This window comes from Orcinus orca, chromosome 2 (genome assembly GCF_937001465.1).
Source record: "Orcinus orca chromosome 2, mOrcOrc1.1, whole genome shotgun sequence".
NCBI lineage: Eukaryota > Metazoa > Chordata > Mammalia > Artiodactyla > Delphinidae > Orcinus > Orcinus orca.
This window is the reverse complement of record NC_064560.1, coordinates 120851038-120872689: the sequence shown is the minus strand read 5'-3', so window position 1 is coordinate 120872689 and position 21652 is coordinate 120851038. Positions and strand designations below refer to the sequence as shown.

The window sequence follows — 21652 nt, the reverse complement described above, 5'->3', positions numbered from 1 at the left end:
TATTCTCCTTAAAATATGACACCAGAACCCTCCACAACACTCTAAGTGTGGTCTAACAAGTTCATAGGGCATTTCCCCTCTTTTTCTGGTTAAAGAAATACCATTCTAATACCATTTTACCATATTTAGTAGACTGATCACTACATCATAGCAAGACAGTCACAGACCCTCCATCCAGTCCTGGGTTCCAAAACATGTCCCTCCACTTTTTAGCTAAGACCTTTGGCAAGATACTTAATTTCTCTGTGCCTCAGTTTCTTCATTTGTAAAATAGGGACAGTAATTGTATCTTCCTCCCTCATGGGGCTGACCTGAGAGTTAAATGGATCAATACGTGTAAAGTGCCTAGAACAGTGTCTGTCACATAGTAAGTGCGATGAAAGTGTTAATAATTAACATTGTTGTAACTGTTATTATTACTAGCACTATAATCTGTTTGTATGCCATTAGGGTGCTATCCTGCTCACTAATAAAAATGCCAGACCATGGCAATAGCCGAGTCCTTCCATCTTGCCCATCTCTAGGCCTCCACTGATTCAGTAACCTGTGCAACAAAGCTGTCTGATCCTATTATTAACTCTGTGTTCTCCATCTTGTTCTTGAGGGTATCTGTCATGTACCAGGTACTGTGCTAGCCCCAGAGGGCACAAATGTAAATAAAACATGGTCCTTGCCCTCAAAAGGGTCACAACGTAGCAAAGAGACAAATGATGAACCGTGTAATCTCTGGGAGACAACTGTGCACAAAGACCACAGAAGGGTGCCCAGCTTTCATTCCACAGCCTCCTGCTTAATTTCTCTAAATACGCTAAAATGGAAGGAAACCAGAGAAACACATTTCAAACACATTTATAAGGTTGCCATTATTTATGAGGAGCTTTATCTTTCATACCCTCAAGGTCTGTCATGGCTCTTGACTTTCACCTCCCATTTTTTCAAGAGGTATTTGTTATTGTTGCTAATTTGGTGGTATTTTATTTGCAAGCAGAATTACTTGTTCAAGAGTCACTTACATTCCAGGCTCTGCTCCACAGGAGTTTTTAAAATCCATTTGGAGTCTTTGATCTTATTACTTGACCATGAGTATAGTAGCCTTCAAATTATAGTCAACCTTGAAATGTGTTTACACAGTCAATTCAGATATCCATATACATCCCATTACTGAGTGTCTCCAGCCTGGTAGGGAGGGCTGCAATCCCAGTAGCAGACCAACCCTCTGCTTTGCACATTTGCTCAGATCCAAGGACTCTGTTTTCTTTTAAATTCTGTGAATAGACTCTGATTTTTATTGGTCACAGAGGTTATGTTTGCCTTCCCAGTGATCTCATTATTGTCCAGTAGTGCCACAATAAATGGAAGTAGGCATCAAAAAGGTGAAGTCTCTAGGCCCATCAGCCTGTACTTGACCAACATAAAAATTTCCTAGGTCTTGTTTACTCCATTTTACAACTTTTCAGAAGGAAATACTAGAGATGGGTTGCTTGATTTTTCGAATTATCAGCCTACATGTTGCCTTCTGCTGGTTCCGATAATGGAGGAATGGATTATGTAATGCTGCCTAATGCGGTCAGCCTCTTCATAAACAGCCAAGTTGCTGAAAGGTTAATTTGCCGGCATCTGATAATCTCTGGATCCTCAGATGTTGGAGAAACGTCAGAAATGCACTCAAGGCATTGGGAACAAGGCCAGGTCTTGCTCTCCCGTTAAATTTCCAAACTTTTAACCCTCTAAAGTCCTCATTATTGTTGTCATTCAAAGACTACATAATTTGAAAGCCTCCGTCTACCAATCTTTATTTACAAAGGGAGTCGTATTTCCTCGTTTTTAATTAATTAAGCACATATTGTCAATCAGAGCTTTTGGGTCATATGAGAGAGCTGGTATTTCCCAAGTAAATATAATTTCACCCCAAAGCTAGAGAACAATGACTTAGATAGAGGGTAGAGCCTTATTGCGAGTCATTTCTCATATATACTAAAAACAGTTCATAGATCTGTGTTGCTACCTTCAGAGAGTCCTCCTAAGTGAACCACTACATGAAATGTTTAGATTCACAATCTTGCAAAACCTTTTCCAGGTGCTGATTTCATGTGTTGCCTCACAAGTGAAACAAGTCCACTTTCTTGATCACTGAGGTGTTCCCCAGCCTGACTTTCATGCCTAGAAAATGCCATTTTCATAAAGAGCCTTCTTGCTTCGTGTCCTTTGGCTTATGATTCAGGGAAAGCGCAGGCTGGTGATATGTGTTTTTGTTTTATTAAATCTTTAAAACACTGGGCTTGTTGTTTATGACCTCTATATATTCTTTTGTTCTTTTCCATGACTGGTTAGATCACCTTTTTTTTTTTTCCTCCCTTCATAGAAATATGAGCGCCTTTCTAAAGGACATCACGGCCTCAAGAATGGCTGTGTAATAAAACAGGGGAATGTGTTGAGGTTAACAGTAGATTTCTTGAGGCTGTGACTGAGGGCTGCTTCACTGATGGGAAGGTTTGAGGCTTCTCAGACATGGTCCTCCAAATCACAGGTCTTCTTGCTCTTGCCAGACTTGTTTTGACGAACCTGAGATCATTTGATACTAGTCATAGAGCTCTTTGTAAAATCAAGATACCAACTGGTATCCATTGCAGACAATTGTTTGTGATTAAAAGTTACTAAGAAACCCTTGGTTAAAATGGAAGCAAGACCTCGTCCAGGTGTGAGCTTCACCTGGTGTGCATTTAAGCACTGGGGCCCCAAATACCTCGTGCCCTAGGTGCCTGATTCTTCTGACCACAAAGGAAACTCTCCCCAGAGATACTGAGAAACAAAAGCATTTGCAATCAGCCCTGAATTCAGGTAAATGTCACAGCGCCTGGTGCTCCAAGGCTTCTCATCCTATACAGCTCCTGTGTCCCCTAGAACAAGTTCAGCTGATGAGTCAACGTCTCATGATTCTATCCCTGCATGGAGGGAATACAAAAGTTTTAATTAATCTCGTGTACAGCTTGGCAAATAAACTATTCCATGACATCCAACTGAACTTGTTTCTGTGCATACAGTATCTTGCAGCCCATCCTGTACTGTTAGGTTTGGCAAGTACACTTCAGCATATAATAAATCATGGAAGGAAAAAGCTTTTTGGCCTAGCGTGGTTCAGCCTGCTGTAATGTCAGAATACAGAAAGCAGTTCTGTTTTTAGACATCCTTTTACTAACCCAACGTTCATAATTTATGCTTTCACTGTAAAATTCCTGCAACACGACACCAAAAGTAGAGCTGCCCTTTAATTAAGTACTCTCGGTAGGAAAAACGTGAAACTGATGTGCAAAACATCTCTGTGTGCACAGTGATTGATAGTGATTACATCGTTATGAACCCAGCCTAGAGGTCTCAACTTCCTGCTGGCTACTTCCTGAGTGAGCCGCTAACCAAATTGGAGATAATTCGGAGGCACAATTTAGAAACATTGAGGTTTCAAGCCTCCATCTGTCTAGACTTTTTCAGAACTCTACATGGCATTATTCCTTACTTTCGTGATGAGAACCTACGACCAAATTTCATGCCATGTTCACGCTTAGAGAGGCTGTAATGCAGAGAGCGAAGGGGCCGAGAGAACTCTTTGCAGGATCCCAGTTGTCATATGGGTTTGTTTTTTGTTTTTAAGACTAGAAAGAATGAATGGCAGAAGGAACTTCTGGCCCTATTGGTACGTGAATAGAGCATTATAGCCAGAAGAAGACCTTGAGCTGTTGATTTTTTAAAAATTATTTTCCAAAAAAAAAAAAAAAAAAATTATTTTCCAAGTATTTTTTTTTTCCTTAGTTGAAAATAGGTAGGTTTAACTTTTAAAAGAGTGCCTCTAAATGTCAAGAGGCTAAAATCCCAAGCCTGGTGCTGCCCAAATCAATGCTGTTTCTACTCTGCTTTTGTCCTTCATCAGCTAAGTCGTCACAACACCTCACTGAGAGGTAATTAGAGTAGTGAAATAGTTCAGGTTCCTTGAAAGAAAGGTAACAAATCCGTCCAAGGCGGTGACACTTGCATGAAAGAAGCTCTTTGGTGTAAGTTCAGCTACTTTCAGTCATAATCGTAGCAACCGAAACAAAAACTTCGTACAATAAAGTCATTTAATCATCTTATCCATGCTTCAAAGATTACCTTTTTTCTGGAACTGTGTTGATACTATGTGTGCATGTTATTTTCTCATGTTTTTGCAGGTTTGGGCCAGGCTTAGTCATCTACTGGTACGGATTTATCCAGGAGCTAGACTGTAACCGGGAAAGGGGCATCCTGCTCCAAGCCTGTTTCCCCACCAACATCGTCACCTTATGCCATAGCATTGCTTGACCCTGATGGTCCTGGAAGAGAAGCTGGGAGGAAAAGATGAATCCGGAAGCAATTTTACTTTCCTGCAGTGTAAACTCCTGGCAGCATCTGCCCTGAACTTCAGCTGAACTCTCGCTGCCCGTGGTCACACCACTACCTCTTTAGACAAACATATCAAGAGTTTCTGTTTTCCTTCACCCCTTGCTCATGTGAACAGCCAAGAACTACAGACACAGCCCACTCATTATCAGCATTTCTGTCTCTGTCAAACAGTTAGTTTATAGATAGTCATAATCTTTCTTCCTTCCGGATGGTTTCTCCTTATATACTGAACAAAAGAAAAAATGTGGAGACTGAAAGGTGTGATTTTTCAATTTTCCTCCCAGTTACTGAATCGCCCTCTTATTATTTTTTTTTTTTTGGTAAGCCTCCATTCATTCTCTCTCCCTCCCCCTTTCTCTTCATGTACACTCACAGATACCCAGGGTTGCGTTACTGTCATGGAATAACCTAGCACAGTCCCAGCAAAGCCGGAATCATGAAGGCTGCAACTAGATTTTCGCTCTCACCTGCAAGGGCAGACCTTGCTGGGAGCCTGCGTTTGTTTTGTCCAGTCTTTATGGTTTCCTGACTTCTATGGCAGTAAGCCAAGCTGAAAAAAATATACTTGATGAGAATTTCCTCTTTCTATAATACTTATTTGAGCACCATTTTCCATTTATCTCATTTAAAAGCATGAGTTACGTTGTGTCTGGAAACCACACTCCTTCTTTGGATTGGGGGCTGAGGGCAGACGACTGAAGCTGGGTGCCAGCCTTGACAAGAGTTTATTTTTAAACGTAACTAGTTGTCAGTATGTATGGTAGTCAGTATTTTTATGAGTAAAATTTTTCAAAAGCGCATTCTGTACTCTGCTTTGTATCTGCATTTTATACCGCATAATTATATAACACTCAAATAATTTAGGCATTAGGATTGTTCGGCTTTGAATGAATTAAGTGTACCAAAAATAAACCTAGAGCAATTTTCAAGTAAGCAAAAGAAGTTTTGTATTTGTTCACTTTCATTTATTCACTTTTTCTACTGCAAACCAAATTTCAATCTAAAGGAAAACATCAGTAAATTCATTATAAACCTATCTTTTAGGAAGGTGAAAAATTAATCCATACCCAAAAATGTACTTAGTAAAATATTTGCCCTCATGTTGACAAAACATAATATTCTTTATAATGTTGAATGAGTTTGGAAATATTAGTAAAAATGTAACTTTTACAAACACCTTCAAGTTATATACATTGCTTGGTTCTTTCAAAAGACGAAATATACCATTTGTACTTTGTTCATTTTGTACCTAAGAAGATTTGCAGAAATCTGCCTACTGCCTTTCCTTTTGAAGGACACAAACATGTCAGGTTCAGGCATGGATTTTAGCTCTGTTGCAAGTTGCATTAAACAAAAAAGAAAGAGGAAGAAGATGAAATAGTAAGGCGGCATCAGGCAAACTTCTGTTTCAGTGTAAAATTCACCATGCAGGTTTCATGAGTAAAATAGAATGATTTGGAACCACTGCTGTTGTCTTGATACACACTCACACACACACACACACACACACGCACACACACACACACACATTTTAGACTAAAATGTTGTTAAAAGCAGTTTTCATGGCATGCTCTAAACTGCTTTTTCTTCTTTAGAAATAAATTACATTTATCTGCACAGATGTTGAAAACCCTGTTAAACCTTCGTCAAGAATTTGATTGTTTTATATTAAACAAATTTATGACGAAGGTGCACAAATACATTTAAAAAATGAAAGACGTGCTTGCATTTCAGAATTTGCTCTTCAACTGGTGCCCTGACATAATGTGTTAGGAGAAGGTACCGGTGTTCTCTGGCAAAGGCACCACCTCCTCTTTATGAATGGGGTTTTAAAATCTGGCCCTGAAAAGTGGGGAAGGAACCAGCAGTAGACTGTACATACTATGATAAAGTTACAAGTTATTTAAAACTAAGCTTTATTCAACATAAAAACTAATGTGATTATAACATCTACTATTTTTCAGTTGGAAGAGTGTGGTGAGGGGCCTAGCGTTCCCAGACTGGAAGCTGAAATCCTCCTTGTTCCTCTTTTATGTAAGGAATACTCATCTGTGGTCTATCTGTATGTGTTGTTTGTTTACTTATTTGTTTTCTAAATTTAGACCGTGTAAACATCAGCCCTAGAGGGTATACATGGGGTGACACCTTTTTTTTTTTTTTTTGCTCTCATCATTAGAACATTAACATTAAAGTCAAATCTTGTGTTATGGAGCTTTCTGCAAACTGTGTTAATAAATTATGCCAAGTCAGAAAGCAGGAGTATATGCACGAACGTAAAACTAAATGCTGTTCTCTCTGCATATATAGACTTGCCCAGTGTCTGCTCTCACAAACGAGAGACCCTATTTGTTCGAAGCATGCAGAGGCATGAGCTCAGAACAAAGCGGATCCAGTATTTCAGGTGACTTCATAGACCCCACCCCATTTCCACCCAAAAAACAAACAAAAAACGGTGAGAATTCTTTTTTTTTCTTTTGCTTCAGGCGAGGTGTATGTCAACTCTTCTGAACACTCCTAAAATCATATATAAAAGGGAGGCTCAGGGGTGCAGAGTAGAAAGCTGGATCTCCAGAGGGAATCATTTTCTTTTAAGCATCAGTGTGTGTACCTGCTCATTATTGGCAAGGCTTAATTCCACCCTGGAAGAAGATGATAAATTGTCCGTCTTTGGGGGGGTGCATTCACTCATTGAAGCCTCCAGGGGATAGCTTAGAGCCCTGGATGAGGTCATCCACTAAATGGGCCCTGGGGGGGCCTCACTAATTAATGCACAGCCCCCAAGTGAACAGTTAATTCACTCACCCCTCCCTGAGGAGCTACACCCAGTGTTTCCTTTCCTCTCTGGAACCAAGATAGCTGAGATGTCTGCTCTTTTTAACCTGTTCCGCCCTAGGACCTGGAGTTTCAGTTGAATTAGATCTTCCATGTGCTGTACTCCCCTCACTTCCTGCCTCTTCCCGGCTGTCCTCGCCTTCTCCTGCCTTTGCAGTTTCCTTCCACGTGGACACACGTTCTGCACTCTCTCACTACCCCTTGTCTCTTTTTCTCTCTAGAAAATGATCCCAGGACCAAAATGCAGCTCATCGGAGTCCTGATCCATATATTTTTTGGAGTCCAAGTTGGGGGAGAACAATTGACCTAAGCTCTCTGGGGAAAAACACACCTAAGCATCTTTGGCATCTGAAGGTGATAAAACTTGTAACTAAGATATTACAGGGTCAAATATGGTCTGAGGTTTAGTGTGTCAGTAACTGTTTTGGCAAAAGGAGCCAAGAGAACATGTGAGGTTTACAGATACTTTCAGGCTGAATGGTGGTGTTCAGCTGATTAAAATTACGAATTTAAATAGTAAAATGTCTCTGTGATTTAGTTAGAGAATCACTCCTAGCTCGTTCATGTTGGGGGCAGCTTGCCATTTTCCATGTGATCTGCAAGTTGCCTCAAAAGTATAACTATTTTGTGAATAGGACAGGAGGAGAAAATCTCCCAATTGGCACATTCTCAATTAGGGTCAAGGAACAAAGCCAGCTTAACTAGAGAGGAAATAAAAGGCAAACAATAGGAGTTTGCCTGCACTGTCACCACTTATAGAGAGGTGCCTCTCTGGACCTGCCTGGGAAGTCACTCTCAGGTTAAGGAAGGGTCGCAGTGACAAAAGTTCGGACCATCTAATTGTATTACCCCAAACTAACCTTCCTATATATAGTAAAAACAGTCTGAAGATGTTTTATTAAGAACATGCCTGGATTCGAAAGATTAAGGAAAATGGAATTATGAATTAAATAATAACCAGAACAGCTTGGGTTCCCCTTGTGTTTTTCACTTTCCTGCTATTGTTTTGAATGTGGCTGTGAGACAAAGAGCTGCTTAGGTCAAGGACTATAAATTACAGTTTTCATACAATAGTCATCCACTAAAATGATTTCAAAGCTTGATCAAAGTACTTCAAAAAGACTTTTAAAACTTTTCCACAATGCAGGGGGAGGGGAAACGCTCATTTGATGCCTTAATTTGCTTCAGTCAGTCTAGCAGAGTTGCATCTTGGCGTCATACCTACTTTATATAAAATCCCACTCATTAGTTAAAGAAACCCAACTCGTTCTTATTGTTGTCTCATGTACAAGTAAAAAGGATTTAAGTTTCCATCTGGTTAACTAGCACAACTAAACCTTCGGAGACACTTGTAAGGAAAAGATGCACATAATCCTGCTTTAAAATAAGCATAACTTGAAATATTTAATCGTGATATGCAAGGTATTTAAGACTAACTTCCTGTCTTAGAATAAAGTGGATATCAGTGGATTTAGTTGTCATCTTAATAATAGTCGTGATAATAGATAGATTTCATTTTTCATCTCTTTTCCCTCAACATGCATGTACCTGGAGCTGTCTCATGTTATAAGCAAGGATGATGGGAGGTACCCTAGTGGTAGATAAGCTAAGCAGATTCTAGGCCCAGCCATACATGAAGACAGTGTGGGATTGCTGCAACAATGCTTCTATGTCAGGTAATTTTTATTTTTTAAAAGGAAGGTCATTTGGAAATGCTGACATGAGATATAACCAAGTCAATTAAGTGATAACAATGGAAGTTCAGAGTTTAATTGAGGCCTGAACATGAAGCCACCAACCGTTAACCTAAAGCAGTGAATTCCCCTGGAAACAGCCTCCGTTAAAAGCATTTCTAGAATAAATAGCACTTTTTTCTTTAAAAAAAAAAAATGCCTTTGTCATTTTTATATTCAACACAGATACAATCCGAAATTACAATTGAGTGTATCTATAGGAGACTCTTTTTTTTTTTTTTTTTAACAGTACGCGGGCCTCTCACTGTTGTGGCCTCTCCCGTTGCCAAGCACAGGCTCCGGACGCGCAGGCTCAGCGGCCATGGCTCACGGGCCCAGCCGCTCCGCGGCATGTGGAATCTTCCCGGACCGGGGCACGAACCCGTGTCCCCTGCATAGGCAGGCGGACTCTCTACCACTGCGCCACCAGGGAAGCCCAGGAGACTCTATCTTTAAATTTTAATTGAAATTTCTTTTATAGGGCAAATCAAAATTTACATAATCCAAACGACCTCTGTAGGAAACCATAGTTTTGTAAGTAAACCGAAAGTTGTAAACAAGAGCCTTTTATTTGATTGTGCCACATTTATCTCAATTGTTGACATCTTTCTGTAGTTGTTTAATGGCAAGATTTCTGACTCGCTTGTAAGCTCCATAGAGTAGGAACTATATCTTGTTCCCCGCTCTAACCCCTAATAGCTAACAGAGTTCCTGGCACAGAGCAGGTGTTCAATAAATGTTGAATGCACAAATGAATGACTGTTAAATTTATATTAAATATGTTCTCACTTGCTTGCATTAAAGAAATAATTGGGCCTTTTTAATTTTAACTTTCTCATTTTCTTCAGCTGAAAACTGGGTGTATGTATTGGAGTCGGAGAAAAGCATCATATATTTTGGTGTTAATTAGAGAATTACTTACTTTAGAAACCCTCAAAACCTAAAATACAGCAGTTTCATCAACCAGACTATTTGATACTTAGTCTTAAGGGGAATTCATGTTCCTTCATTGCATTTGCCTTAAATTTAGCCTTAGTACCTTATTGTTTATCCAGTATATTGCTAAATTAACTCAAACATTTTAAAATCTTATCTTTGTTTCTCTTTAAAAAAAAAAGGCTTAAGGCTTATCTTTATCTTTATATTTCTATTTAAGAAACAGTTTACCCTAAAATCAAGTCAGGGCCCCAAATAAAATATGTTTTGTACACAGGTTTGGGGATATTCAGTGGAATTATTAGATTAACTGCAAATGGTGCTTTTAATTGCTCACTTTTATAATGCTGAGTTGATATCAGAGTGCTTCCTGGCCATAGAAGTGTCTGCTGGCTCAGGAGAGAAGGGTTCTTTGGTCATTTGCCAACAGGATCTGACTTGGGAGAGACACTGTCCATGAACTGCTCAGGGGGCATTTCCCTGTTAGTCATTAATTCAGAGTATATTATCAAAGGCATTTGGCATATTTCCTCATATTTTGAAAACTTATAACACAAAAGGAACTGGAATTTCCATGTTTCTCCTTTGCTCTCCCAGGACTTAATTTGTTGGGGCCGTTTTGGTGTGTGATTCCTTCTGTGAGTGTCTGGAGAGAACTGAAGCCCAGGACAGACGTCACTGTGATTGGGTCCTCTTTGGCTCTGTGGGATGTTTCCATCTTGTATTTCTAGCATTTAGACTCTTCAAGACACAAGTATTTATAGAGTTCCTAATGTGTGTTTAGAAGTGTTTGAGGTGCTGTGGGAAATTCAAAAATGTGCAATAAATGGTCTTTTTTTTTTTTAAGATTTAATTTATTTTTGGCTGTGCTGGGTCTTCGTTCCTGCATGCAGGCTTTCTCTAGTTGCGGCGAGCGGGGGCTACTCTTCGTTGCGGTGTGCAGGCTTCTCATTGCGGTGGCTTCTCTTGTTGTGGAGCACGGGCTCTAGGCACGCGGGCTTCAGTAGTTGTGGCACGTGGGCTCAGTAGTTGTGGCTGGCGGGCTCTAGAGCACAGGCTCAGTAGTTGTGGCGCACGGGCTTCGTTGCTCCGTGGCATGTGGGATCTTCCCGGATCAGGGCTCGAACCCATGTCCCCTCCATTGGCAGGTGGATTCTTATCCACTGTGCCACCAGGGAAGTCCCAAATGGTCTTTTTTTTTTTAAATAAATCATTACTTGTCAAAATGAAAACAAAAGATTTGAAAATTTCAGGGAGGACAATTACAGGGTAATAAGGAAAGAGGCAAACCTATGGGGCTTTTAATAAGATATTTTACTTCTAGACTTCAGGCAGCAAATAGTTTTCTATTTGCTTGTGGTAGCTGCATCCACTGCTATAGAGAAGGATTCTGAGGCCGAGTTCAGCTCAGCGGGAAATAGGGTTGTGATCAATTATGGGCACTAATCTTTGGAGTGGGTAGTGATCGCATAGATGCCACATAGTTTCAATTCCCACCCTAGGTCATTCATGTTTAGTGCAAGTATAAGTACATTCTAAGCATTTGGAACAGAACTCATAATCTTGTTCATGGGCCTGAGTAATAAAATAAGCAGTAACATTTTTCACTGGTTCTATAACATCAAGTGAAATAACATCTGTCCATGGCTGAGATCTGTTTAGTAATTCATATAAGCAAAATATTTCAATAGAAATATGATTTTAAAACTCAAGATAAACACTTTAGAAGGCCACAGATAATTATTGCTCTCAGTAAAGTAAACGCCTACAAGTTACATGACATTATTGATGAAAAACATTGGGTTTCGGGCTTCCCTGGTGGCGCAGTGGTTGAGAGTCCGCCTGCCTATGCAGGGGACACGGGTTTGTGCCCCAGTCCGGGAAGATCCCACATGCCGCGGAGCGGCTGGGCCCGCGAGCCATGGCCGCTGAGCCTGCACATCCGGAGCCTGTGCTCTGCAATGGGAGAGGCCACAACAGTGAAAGGCCTGCGTACCGCAAAAAAAAAAAAAAAAAAAAAAAAAAAACACTGGGTTTCTATACTTTGGGCTCTGCGTTTCTATACTTTGGGCTCTGCGTGAGGATCGTGAGATTTGAGGATTGTCTCCTATTAGATGGTGTCACATACTCATTAGTTTTTTAGTTTTCTTGTTTGTTTGTTTTCCTGGTAAAAACAGGCTTGGGGTTTCAAGGTCAGCTGCAGACTGCGCCTTCCTTCTCTTTCATAGTCTTTGTATCATTTGGGTATCAATTTCCTACTTAGTGCAGGGCATTTTTATAAAGCAGTTATTGTATACTTGTTATATTTGTTTTAAAATATGCTCCCAAAAAGAAATCTTAAAATATTTTCAAGGATGAAAGAGATAGGTATGCTGTACATGGTAATGGAGGTTTTGTTAACATACTTACCATTAAGCCATAAATAATTTTCCTAAAACCTTTTAATTGAATCAGCTCATTAATTCTGTCAGCTAAAATAGTGACAGTTGTTGCACATGGAAAATTAGTAGGTAAAAATCTAAAAATATTTTGTTCCTTGCTAATTTGAATAGGAGGATCCATCTTGGTTTTCCAAGTTACAATTTTTTAAATAGGATTTTGTGGTAAATGAAAAAAAAAAAGCAATCCAAACTAACAGAGGGTAATTGAAAAGCAGAACAACGAACGAGATGGCAAAGTGGACATAAGTGCATTGCATGTAAATGTAAAACTCGGTCTTTTGGTAAATTATTTTCATCTTACTTGCTTCCCCACTATCCTTGAAAGTGTTTCCCAATGACAAAGGGGTTAAAAACAGCAGCAGCAGCTTGGGGGCATGGAGTGAGCAAAGAAACTCATGTGAGAATTGAATTGCTTTTTCAGTTGGTTCCTTGACAATTCCCTAAGAGGTGTGTGGAAAGTAGAACTGAACCATTAGCAAAGATGAGATAAGTTTGACTCATAGACTTTGAGAATTTTAGAATTGGAAGGGACCAGAGACCTCATTGTACAGGTGAAAAAACTGAAGTCTGGAGAGGTCAAGCGACTCGTCCAAGGCCACAGAGCTAGCTAATTGGAGGCAGGACTAGAATCTGTCCCTCCTAGCCTCCTGTCCACTGTCCTTTCCACCATGGGGTTAATAATTTATTCTGGAAGGAACTTCCAATATCTAAGTTATGTTTAGTATTTACAAAGTAAAGAATCATGGTATATTTTTAAATAAACATTCTGAACCTTACTGTTTTTGCCCTGTCCCTGATTCCCTAATCTCTGTAGTAGAAATCAGCTCTTGCTTTGACAGAAATAATTCCCATTTTATTTGCACTTTAGTAAACTAAAATCCTTATCATTTGGTGGCATTCAGTTTCTTTTTCTTTTTCGTTTTTTTTTTTGGCCATGCTGCACAGCTTGCGGGATCTTCGTTCCCTGACCAGGGATCGAACCTGGGCCCCTCGGCAGTGAAAGCGCAGAGTCCTAACCACTGGATCACTAGGGAATTCCCCGCACTGACTTTCTATACATTGCCATTTAGCCTAAGGATTTGCCACTAAGAATGATTTTGGAAACAGTTTTAGGACATTTTTCCTCTGGCTGATTTACATTTTCATTTTTTTTTTCTTCTGTTAAAAAAAAATTCACAGATGTTATTTTATCATCTTCTGTTCCTATAACTAATATTTAAATGAATAGTAAATCATGAATTTTTCTGATCATTACCAATAATGATTAGTATATCATGTTCTAGAACTGTACCCAGTAGAACCTTGTGACTGACGCTTTGACAACAGGTTGGAATCCCTGCTTCTCCACTTACAAGTAACTGAGCTGTAAAATCTTCCATTTCTTCAACTGTAAAATCAAACTACCTATCACATAGGACTATTGTGAGGATTAAATAAGATTAGTACCTAATACATCGTACATCAGAGCTCTAACAAAACTGGTACCATACAGTTGTATTATACATGATATAGTTAATAATATTACTACCATAGAATGATCCATCTAATAAATGATATGCACCATTAAAAATCTGTGTTTTCTCTGTTAATATAGAAATCAGTATAAGGTGGATACCTTGGCTTTTATTGCTTTTCTAAAACTCATTTAGTATGTTCTTGGATTGGAAGAATCAACATTGTGAAAATGACTCTACTACCCAAAGCAATCTACAGATTCAATGCAATCCCTATCAAACTACCACTGGCAGTTTTCACAGAACTAGAACAAAAAATTTCACAATTTGTATGGAAACACAAAAGACCCCGAATAGCCAAAGCAATCTTGAGAACGAAAAATGGAGCTGGAGGAATCAGGCTCCCTGACTTCAGACTATACTACAAAGCTACAGTAATCAAGACAGTATGGTACTGGCACAAAAACAGAAAGATAGATCAATGGAACAGGATAGAAAGCCCAGAGATATACCCACGCACATATGGTCACCTTATCTTTGATAAAGGAGTTAGGAATGTACAGTGGAGAAAGGACAGCCTCTTCAATAAGTGGTGCTGGGAAAACTGGACAGGTACATGTAAAAGTATGAGATTAGATCACTCCCTAACACCGTACACAAAAATAAGCTCAAAATGGATTAAAGACCTAAATGTAAGGCCAGAAACTATCAAACTCTTAGAGGAAAACATAGGCAGAACACTCTATGACATAAATCACAGCAAGATCCTTTTTGACCCACCTCCTAGAGAAATGGAAATAAAACCAAAAATAAACAAATGGGACCTAATGAAACTTCAAAGCTTTTGCACAGCAAAGGAAACCATAAGCAAGACCAAAAGACAACCCTCAGAATGGGAGAAAATATTTGCAAATGAAGCAACTGACAAAGGATTAATCTCCAAAATTTACAAGCAGCTCATGCAGCTCAATAACAAAAAAACAAACAACCCAATCCAAAAATGGGCAGAAGACCTAAGTAGACATTTCTCCAAAGAAGATATACAGACTGGCAACAAACACATGAAAGAATGCTCAACATCATTAATCATTAGAGAAATGCAAATCAAAACTACAATGAGATATCATCTCACACCAGTCAGAATGGCCATCATCAAAAAATCTAGAAACAATAAATGCTGGAGAGGGTGTGGAGAAAAGGGAACACTCTTGCACTGCTGGTGGGAATGTAAATTGGTACAGCCACTATGGAGAACAGTATGGAGGTTCCTTAAAAAAACTACAAATAGAACTACCATATGACCCAGCAATCCCACTACTGGGCATATACCCTGAGAAAACCATAATTCAAAAAGAGTCATGTACCAAAATGTTCATTGCAGCTCTATTTACAATAGCCCGGAGATGGAAACAACCTAAGTGCCCATCATCGGATGAATGGATAAAGAAGATGTGGCACATGTATACAATGGAATATTACTCAGCCATAAAAAGAAACGAAATTGAGCTATTTGTAATGAGGTGGATAGACCTAGAGTCTGTCATACAGAGTGAAGTAAGTCAGAAAGAGAAAGACAAATACCGTATGCTAACACATATATATGGAATTTAAGAAAAAAAAATGTCATGAAGAACCTAGGGGTAAGACAGGAATAAAGACACAGACCTACTAGAGAATGGACTTGAGGATATGGGGAGGGGGAAGGGTAAACTGTGACAAAGCAATAAAGAGGCATGGACATGTATACACTACCAAACGTAAGGTAGATAGCTAGTGGGAAGCAGCCGCATAGCACAGGGAGATCAGCTCGGTGCTTTGTGACCGCATGGAGGGGTGGGATAGGGAGGGTGGGAGGGAGGGAGATGCAAGAAGGAAGAGATATGGGAACATATGTGTATGTATAGCTGATTCACTTTGTTATAAAGCAGAAACTAACACACCATTGTAAAGCAATTATACCCCAATAAAGATGTTAAAAAAAAAAAAAAGTATAAACCATTTTTCCTAAAGTTCAGGGACAGGCAGTGGGCATATTTAGTTGACTGTTTTTGCAGACGGATGTCTCGCTTAACATTCCTCTGCACCAGAGGAGCTCAGAGGCAGTCCACGTTATTTTGTGTTTTTTTCTTTTTCTTTTTTTTTCCTTAACATCTTTATTGGAGTATAATTGCTTTACAAATGTTGTGTTAGTTTCTGCGGTATAACAAAGGCCCATGTTTCTTTTGATAGTTACCATAGCCTTTGCCATAGATACGACTTTGGAGACAGCACAACGCAGGGACCAGCCAGCACTTCCAGGTCCAGTTGAAGGCCCAAACCAGCAGTGCTCCAGATGAGCCCCGGAAAGTGCACTTTATAGAAAAAGTTTCTATAAAGGGATTGAAATACCTTCTCCAGGCTACTGTTAGTTCAGTGAAAGAAAGCATAAAATGCTGTTTGAATTTGATCTCTGAAAAAACAAAAAAAGCAAAGCAAAAAAGAATTTGGGGAAATGACTGGTTTGTTCCTGGATTCTTCCTCTGATTGATGCTCGTGACCCTATTGGAGGCAGCTTTGTAAAAGACCCCACTCTGGCTAGCACACCACCCCTAAAGGTAAACCTAATCAGATCACAGGCAAGCTGAACAATTTTCCAACAACTGAACGAGCACCGATGTGCCCCTTCTCTGAACACAAGCCAGTCTTCTTCAATGCCTGTGCTCCGCAGCAAGAGAAGCCCCCGCAGTGAGAAGCCCGCGCTCCGCAACGAAGAGCAGCCCCCGCTCGCCGCAACTAGAGAAAGCCCGCGCGCAGCAACGAAGACCCAACGCAGCCAAAACTAACTAACTAACTAAATTTATTTATTTTAAAAAAAATCCAGGCAGATTCTGGATCCAATTCTCCTTGGCAGCAGAGATCACTGTAACAGTAACAACGGGCATGGGAAGTGTGGCTGCTTTCATTGAGGAGCTTGGGATCATTTTGCAAACAATTAACTACGCTTCACAGCATCCCTGCCAGGTGAAGAAGTGCTCCTGTGTCTGCGGACAGAGGAGTTAACCAGTTGGACTATGAGTTTTGTAGAAGTTATTTATTTACTTAACAACAATAAAGGAAACTTGGAAAAAAGGAGGAGGATTTCTTTCTCCATACTCTATGTTTTCTGAAAACTGAAATACAATTTTAAAAATAAATATTAAAATGTTTAAATGCATACCAATCATGAAAATTAAATTGTAGTGTCATTTGCCCAGACTAACCTGTGATCAACACCCAGAGAATGTCTTTTCATAGTTGGTTAGTAGCATCTCATGAAACGCTGGCAGAGTAGATACCAAGCCATGCATGTCAGGGGCTCCTTCCACCCCTCCAACCTCAACCTCAACTGTGGAGTAAGAGCAACTGAAAGGAAACTGATGGTGTGCACTGTAAACTTTCATGGTGGCCTCAGGGTCCCCTACTCTTGCTGATGCGTTGCATAAGTTATGAAAGGGAGACTTGAAGAGCAAAAATACTATCATCCCTTTTTACTCACAAACAGTAAAAGTTCGGCGGAACAGAAGTAACAGCCCTTGAGAATAACTTTGCAATGGGCCCATTTTAGCGCAGCAGGCTGTGTGGTCTAAAGATAATCTAGACGCCTTCATTAACTGAACTTGAAAATTTCAAATGAATTTGCATCGGACTCAACCTGGCATCATATCTTGTTAAAAACATGAAGACTGATACAAACTGTCCTGAAATGGCTTGATCTGGTTATTGCCTAAAATTGATCTATGTTTGCAACTCTTTGAAGTCAAATTAACACAGAATCACCAAAATAGTCACTTCATTCATTCTAACTAGCACATAAGCATTGGGTGATATAGCTGGAGATATGATGAAGAAGGGTATCTATAGGAACCATAACTCCCCATGTGCTGGAGGCTCACCAAAGACAGTCTGATTGACCCTCCCCATCTTGGGTGGGGAGTCCAATGTTACCACCTAGTATGATTCTGGGATCAATTCCAAAGCAGCCAATAGGCTCTCAGAATGAAAATCCATATAGGGAGTGATCTGTTCCTGGGTGCCTATAGGAGAGAGAAGGGCTATGCAGCAAACAAAATTTATTGCCTACCCACAGACACATACACACACGCACTCCTTTATCTTTTCTAGCAAAATACAATTTTTATCAAGAACTGGAGGAAGATGCTTTATCCCAACACATGGTGAACTGGTCCAATAATGAGCATGCAACACCATTGTAACCAGTGAGCAGTGAGGAAACATGAACTGTGAGGTTTCAGAGAAAACTTTTCTTCCCTGATAAAAGGAAAGCCCATTTTCTGCCATCACTTTCCTTTTGGTATAAGGGTGGGATGGTTGGAGCTTCAGTAGCCATCTTGTGACTGTGAGCAAAAGGCTAAGAAACCACCAGAGACAGAAGTAATGGAGCCATTGAGTCTGGGTCACTGCCAAAGTCCTCTTGTTTCAACAATCACCCCTTAGGTGTTCTGTTACTTTCACCCAAAAGCATTCCTAACTGACAGAGGGATCTTTTGAATTCCTAGAACAGGATTCTTGGTGATTTCTTATATGCACAGTGGGAGGATTTGAATGAAATACCTAACAAAGTTACTGGTTGCTCAAGACATACCCAGAAACACTGATCCCTAAGCAATATGAAACTCTAAGAGGGCTAGGATGGAAGCTACTTGCCCTCAGAGAGGAGATGAACCCAGCAATTTATTCTGCAGCACCCCCATCAAATTCATTATTTTGTAGAACTCTGAAAATATGTCAGGTGTCTATGCCAGAACTCAAATCTCCAGGGACATCATTGTCAATACTGAGATCACGATGGAAACTGTTATAGAGAGCAAAGGGCCCCCGCAGAGAACTGTGGGTAGAAACTTAGCCAGATATACAATCATTTGGGGATAACCTTTCCCATCTCCCTCTCCATTCCACACCCCCATAAAACAATAGCATTTTCACTGGATTATTCAATTGAACATCTTAGCCAAATTTCTCTTTCTGTCTTTGCCAGCACATCTAAAATGTTTATAATGACAAGGATTGCACCTACTGTGCAACACACATCTAATTAATCTAATTAATACACATCTAATTCAAACAGGTATGATTACCTACAAAAGAGGAGGTATAGCCTAGTCATGAAGCCTAGCAGCACCGGCACCAGATGCCTGGGTTCCAATCAGAACCAAGTCTCATGAACCTTCTGAATCAGCAAATTCCTTAGGCTCCTGGTACCCCGATTGCCTCATCTGTAACAATGGTGGTAATAAGTTCCTTCTGCATATGAGTTGTAAAAAGTTAAAGCATTATATATATGTCAAGTATTTATAACAGATCTTGGCTCCTAGCATATACTCAATAAATGTTAGCTATCATTATTACCCCTTTTCTAGATGAGGTCGTTGAGGCTCGCAGAAGTTAAGTAACTAGTTCAAGGTTTTCCAGCAAGTAAGTAATAAGGCTGTCTCAAAATGTCTAATTTAAATAAGGTGGTTATAATTTATCTTTTATGTTATTTTTGGAAATATGATAAACATTGCTAGCACTCACCAATATTCTCCTTGACCTCCTGAATGTACAGGAGACTACACTTTCCAGCCCCTTCGTGATTACACAGGGCCAATTCTGGCTAATGAAGTGTGAGTGGATAAGACCTCTGTCAGTGAGGCAGTGAAAAGCCTGCAGGATTCTCCATTCTCTCTCTTCCCCTAATGTACCACCCAACCAAATTTGAGTCTCTACCCTCGTGAGCTCTGAGAGATTAAATAGAGCAACCTACACACCAGCACCACCACCACCCCCCAACAGGGGCCAGAAGTAAACTTTTATGTGTTTATCTACTAAGATTTGGGGGTTGTTACCACAGTATCATCCTAGCCTATCTCAATAAGTAGAGTAAAATTTCCAAATATTGTAAAAAAAAAAAAAGAAAGAAAAAAAAGAGTATTGACTTAATATTCTATTTAATTAACGTTATCCCAGTGGCTCATTGGCAATCCCTCTCAGTAATTTTTTTTTTTTTGGTTCTTCTGACATTATAACAGTGTTATAATGAGCCATAAGGAAAAGTTCATGAACATTGTTCTATAGCTTAATTTTCTGTTGCATGTAGTAATCATGCGGCAAACCTATAGGATAAAAAATTATGAGTGTTGGGCTGCCCTAGTGGTGCAGTGGTTGAGAGTCTGCCTGCCGATGCAGGGGACACGGGCTCGTGTCCCGGTCCGGAAAGATCCCACATGCTGCGGAGTGGCTGGGCCCGTGACCCATGGCCACTGAGCCTGCGCGTCCGGAGCCTGTGCTCCACAACGGGAGAGGCCACAACAGTGAGAGGCCGCGTACCGCAAAAAAAAAAAAAAAAATTATGAATGTTGTAACTAACATAGTTCAGAATTTTAGCCTTAATGTTATTGCTGCTTCGCATTTTTTTAGGATATCAGAGAAAAATCTATTATAAAAATTATCATGGCCTTTTGGGTTTTTGAAAGGCATTTTAGCTAACCCTGCATGTAAGCAATCTTCAAGTAGGCATAAACAAATTGGTTTTCTTTCTCCCAGACCTAGAACATACAAATTTGAATCTTAAAAATCGATTAATCTCCTAAAGACATGGTTAAGAAAATGAACATAATGAGCATAAAACACAGACTGGGATAAAATATTTGTGAATCCTATCTAATAAGAACTTGTATCCAGAATATTTTTAAAACTCTGAAAACAATAGTAAACAAACAACTCAATAAAAAAAAAATCAGGAAAATATGTGAACAGTCATTCCACCAATGAAGGACTATGCCATGTGAGCACATGAAAAGATGTTCAGCATCATTAATCATTAGGAAAATACAAATTAAAATCACAATGATACACCACTACACACCTACTGAAATAGCTCAAGTTAAAAAATTGACATTACCAAATGTTGAGAGAAGATGTGGAGCAACTGAAACTCTCACACATTGCTTGCTGGTGGAAATGCAAAATGGTATAGCCTCTTGGTTAAAAAACGTGGCAGTTCTTATAACATTAAATACATTCCATATAACCCAGCAATTTACCCAAGGGAAATGAAATGTTTTCATTTAAAATACCTCTCCAGGGCTTCCCTGGTGGCGCAGTGGTTGAGAGTCCGCCTGCCGATGCAGGGGACACGGGTTCGTGCCCCGGTCCGGGAAGATCCCACATGCCGCGGAGCGGCTGGGCCCATGAGCCGTGGCCGCTGAGCCTGCGCGTCCGGAGCCTGTTGCTCCGCAACGGGAGAGGCCACAACAGTGAGAGGCCCGCGTACCGCAAAAAAAAAAAAACCTCTCCAGGAACAGTTACAGTAATGGTATTTATAATTGCCAAAAGCTGGCAACAAGCCCAATGTCCACCAACTTATGAATAGGTAAACAAAGTGTCGTACATCCATACAATGGAATACTGATCAGCAATAAATAGGAACCAACAAAAGATACTCACCACACATTAAAAAATTTCAAAAGAGTAATGCCGAGTAAAGAAGCCAGACTTAAAGGACTATATACTGTATATGCCATTTTTATAATATTCTAGAAAAGTCAAAACTATAGGGACAGAAATCAAAGAAGTGATTGCCAGGGATTAAAGTAGAGGGGAGGAAATTGACTATCTCTGTCTTAATCCTGGTGGTTGCACACTGTATACATTTGTCAAAATTCATAGAACTCTGCACCAAAAAACTCTGTAAATTATACCTCAATAAACAACAAAAGCATATAAATGTAAATTTTTTTAAATGGATAATAATTTCAAATGAGTTTGTTCTTCAAATGTTGGTAATGTTTTGACAGTTTATAAGTTAAACTTTTCCCTGATTCAATTT

The 21652-nt window shown here is 39.7% G+C and overlaps 1 protein-coding gene across 8 annotated transcripts in view; it reads left to right on the top strand.

Moving 5' to 3' along the window:
• Positions 1 to 21652, top strand: part of CDIN1 (CDAN1 interacting nuclease 1) — a 234765-nt gene that overhangs the window by 209026 nt on the left and 4087 nt on the right. The window contains exons 11-13 of one of the 8 annotated variants that reach the window (XR_007475337.1): positions 6375 to 6444; positions 6718 to 8918; positions 10509 to 11932. Coding sequence is in view for 5 of the 8 variants with exons in the window: in XM_049705492.1 (XP_049561449.1) it covers positions 14037 to 15107 (1071 nt within the window). In the remaining 3 variants the exon portion in view is untranslated. Of the gene's footprint in view, positions 1 to 4199; positions 5589 to 6374; positions 6445 to 6717; positions 11933 to 13946; positions 15496 to 21652 lie in introns of those variants that run through there. The other 7 variants (XM_033435842.2, XR_007475336.1, XM_033435841.2 and 4 more) reach the window with 7 other exon arrangements.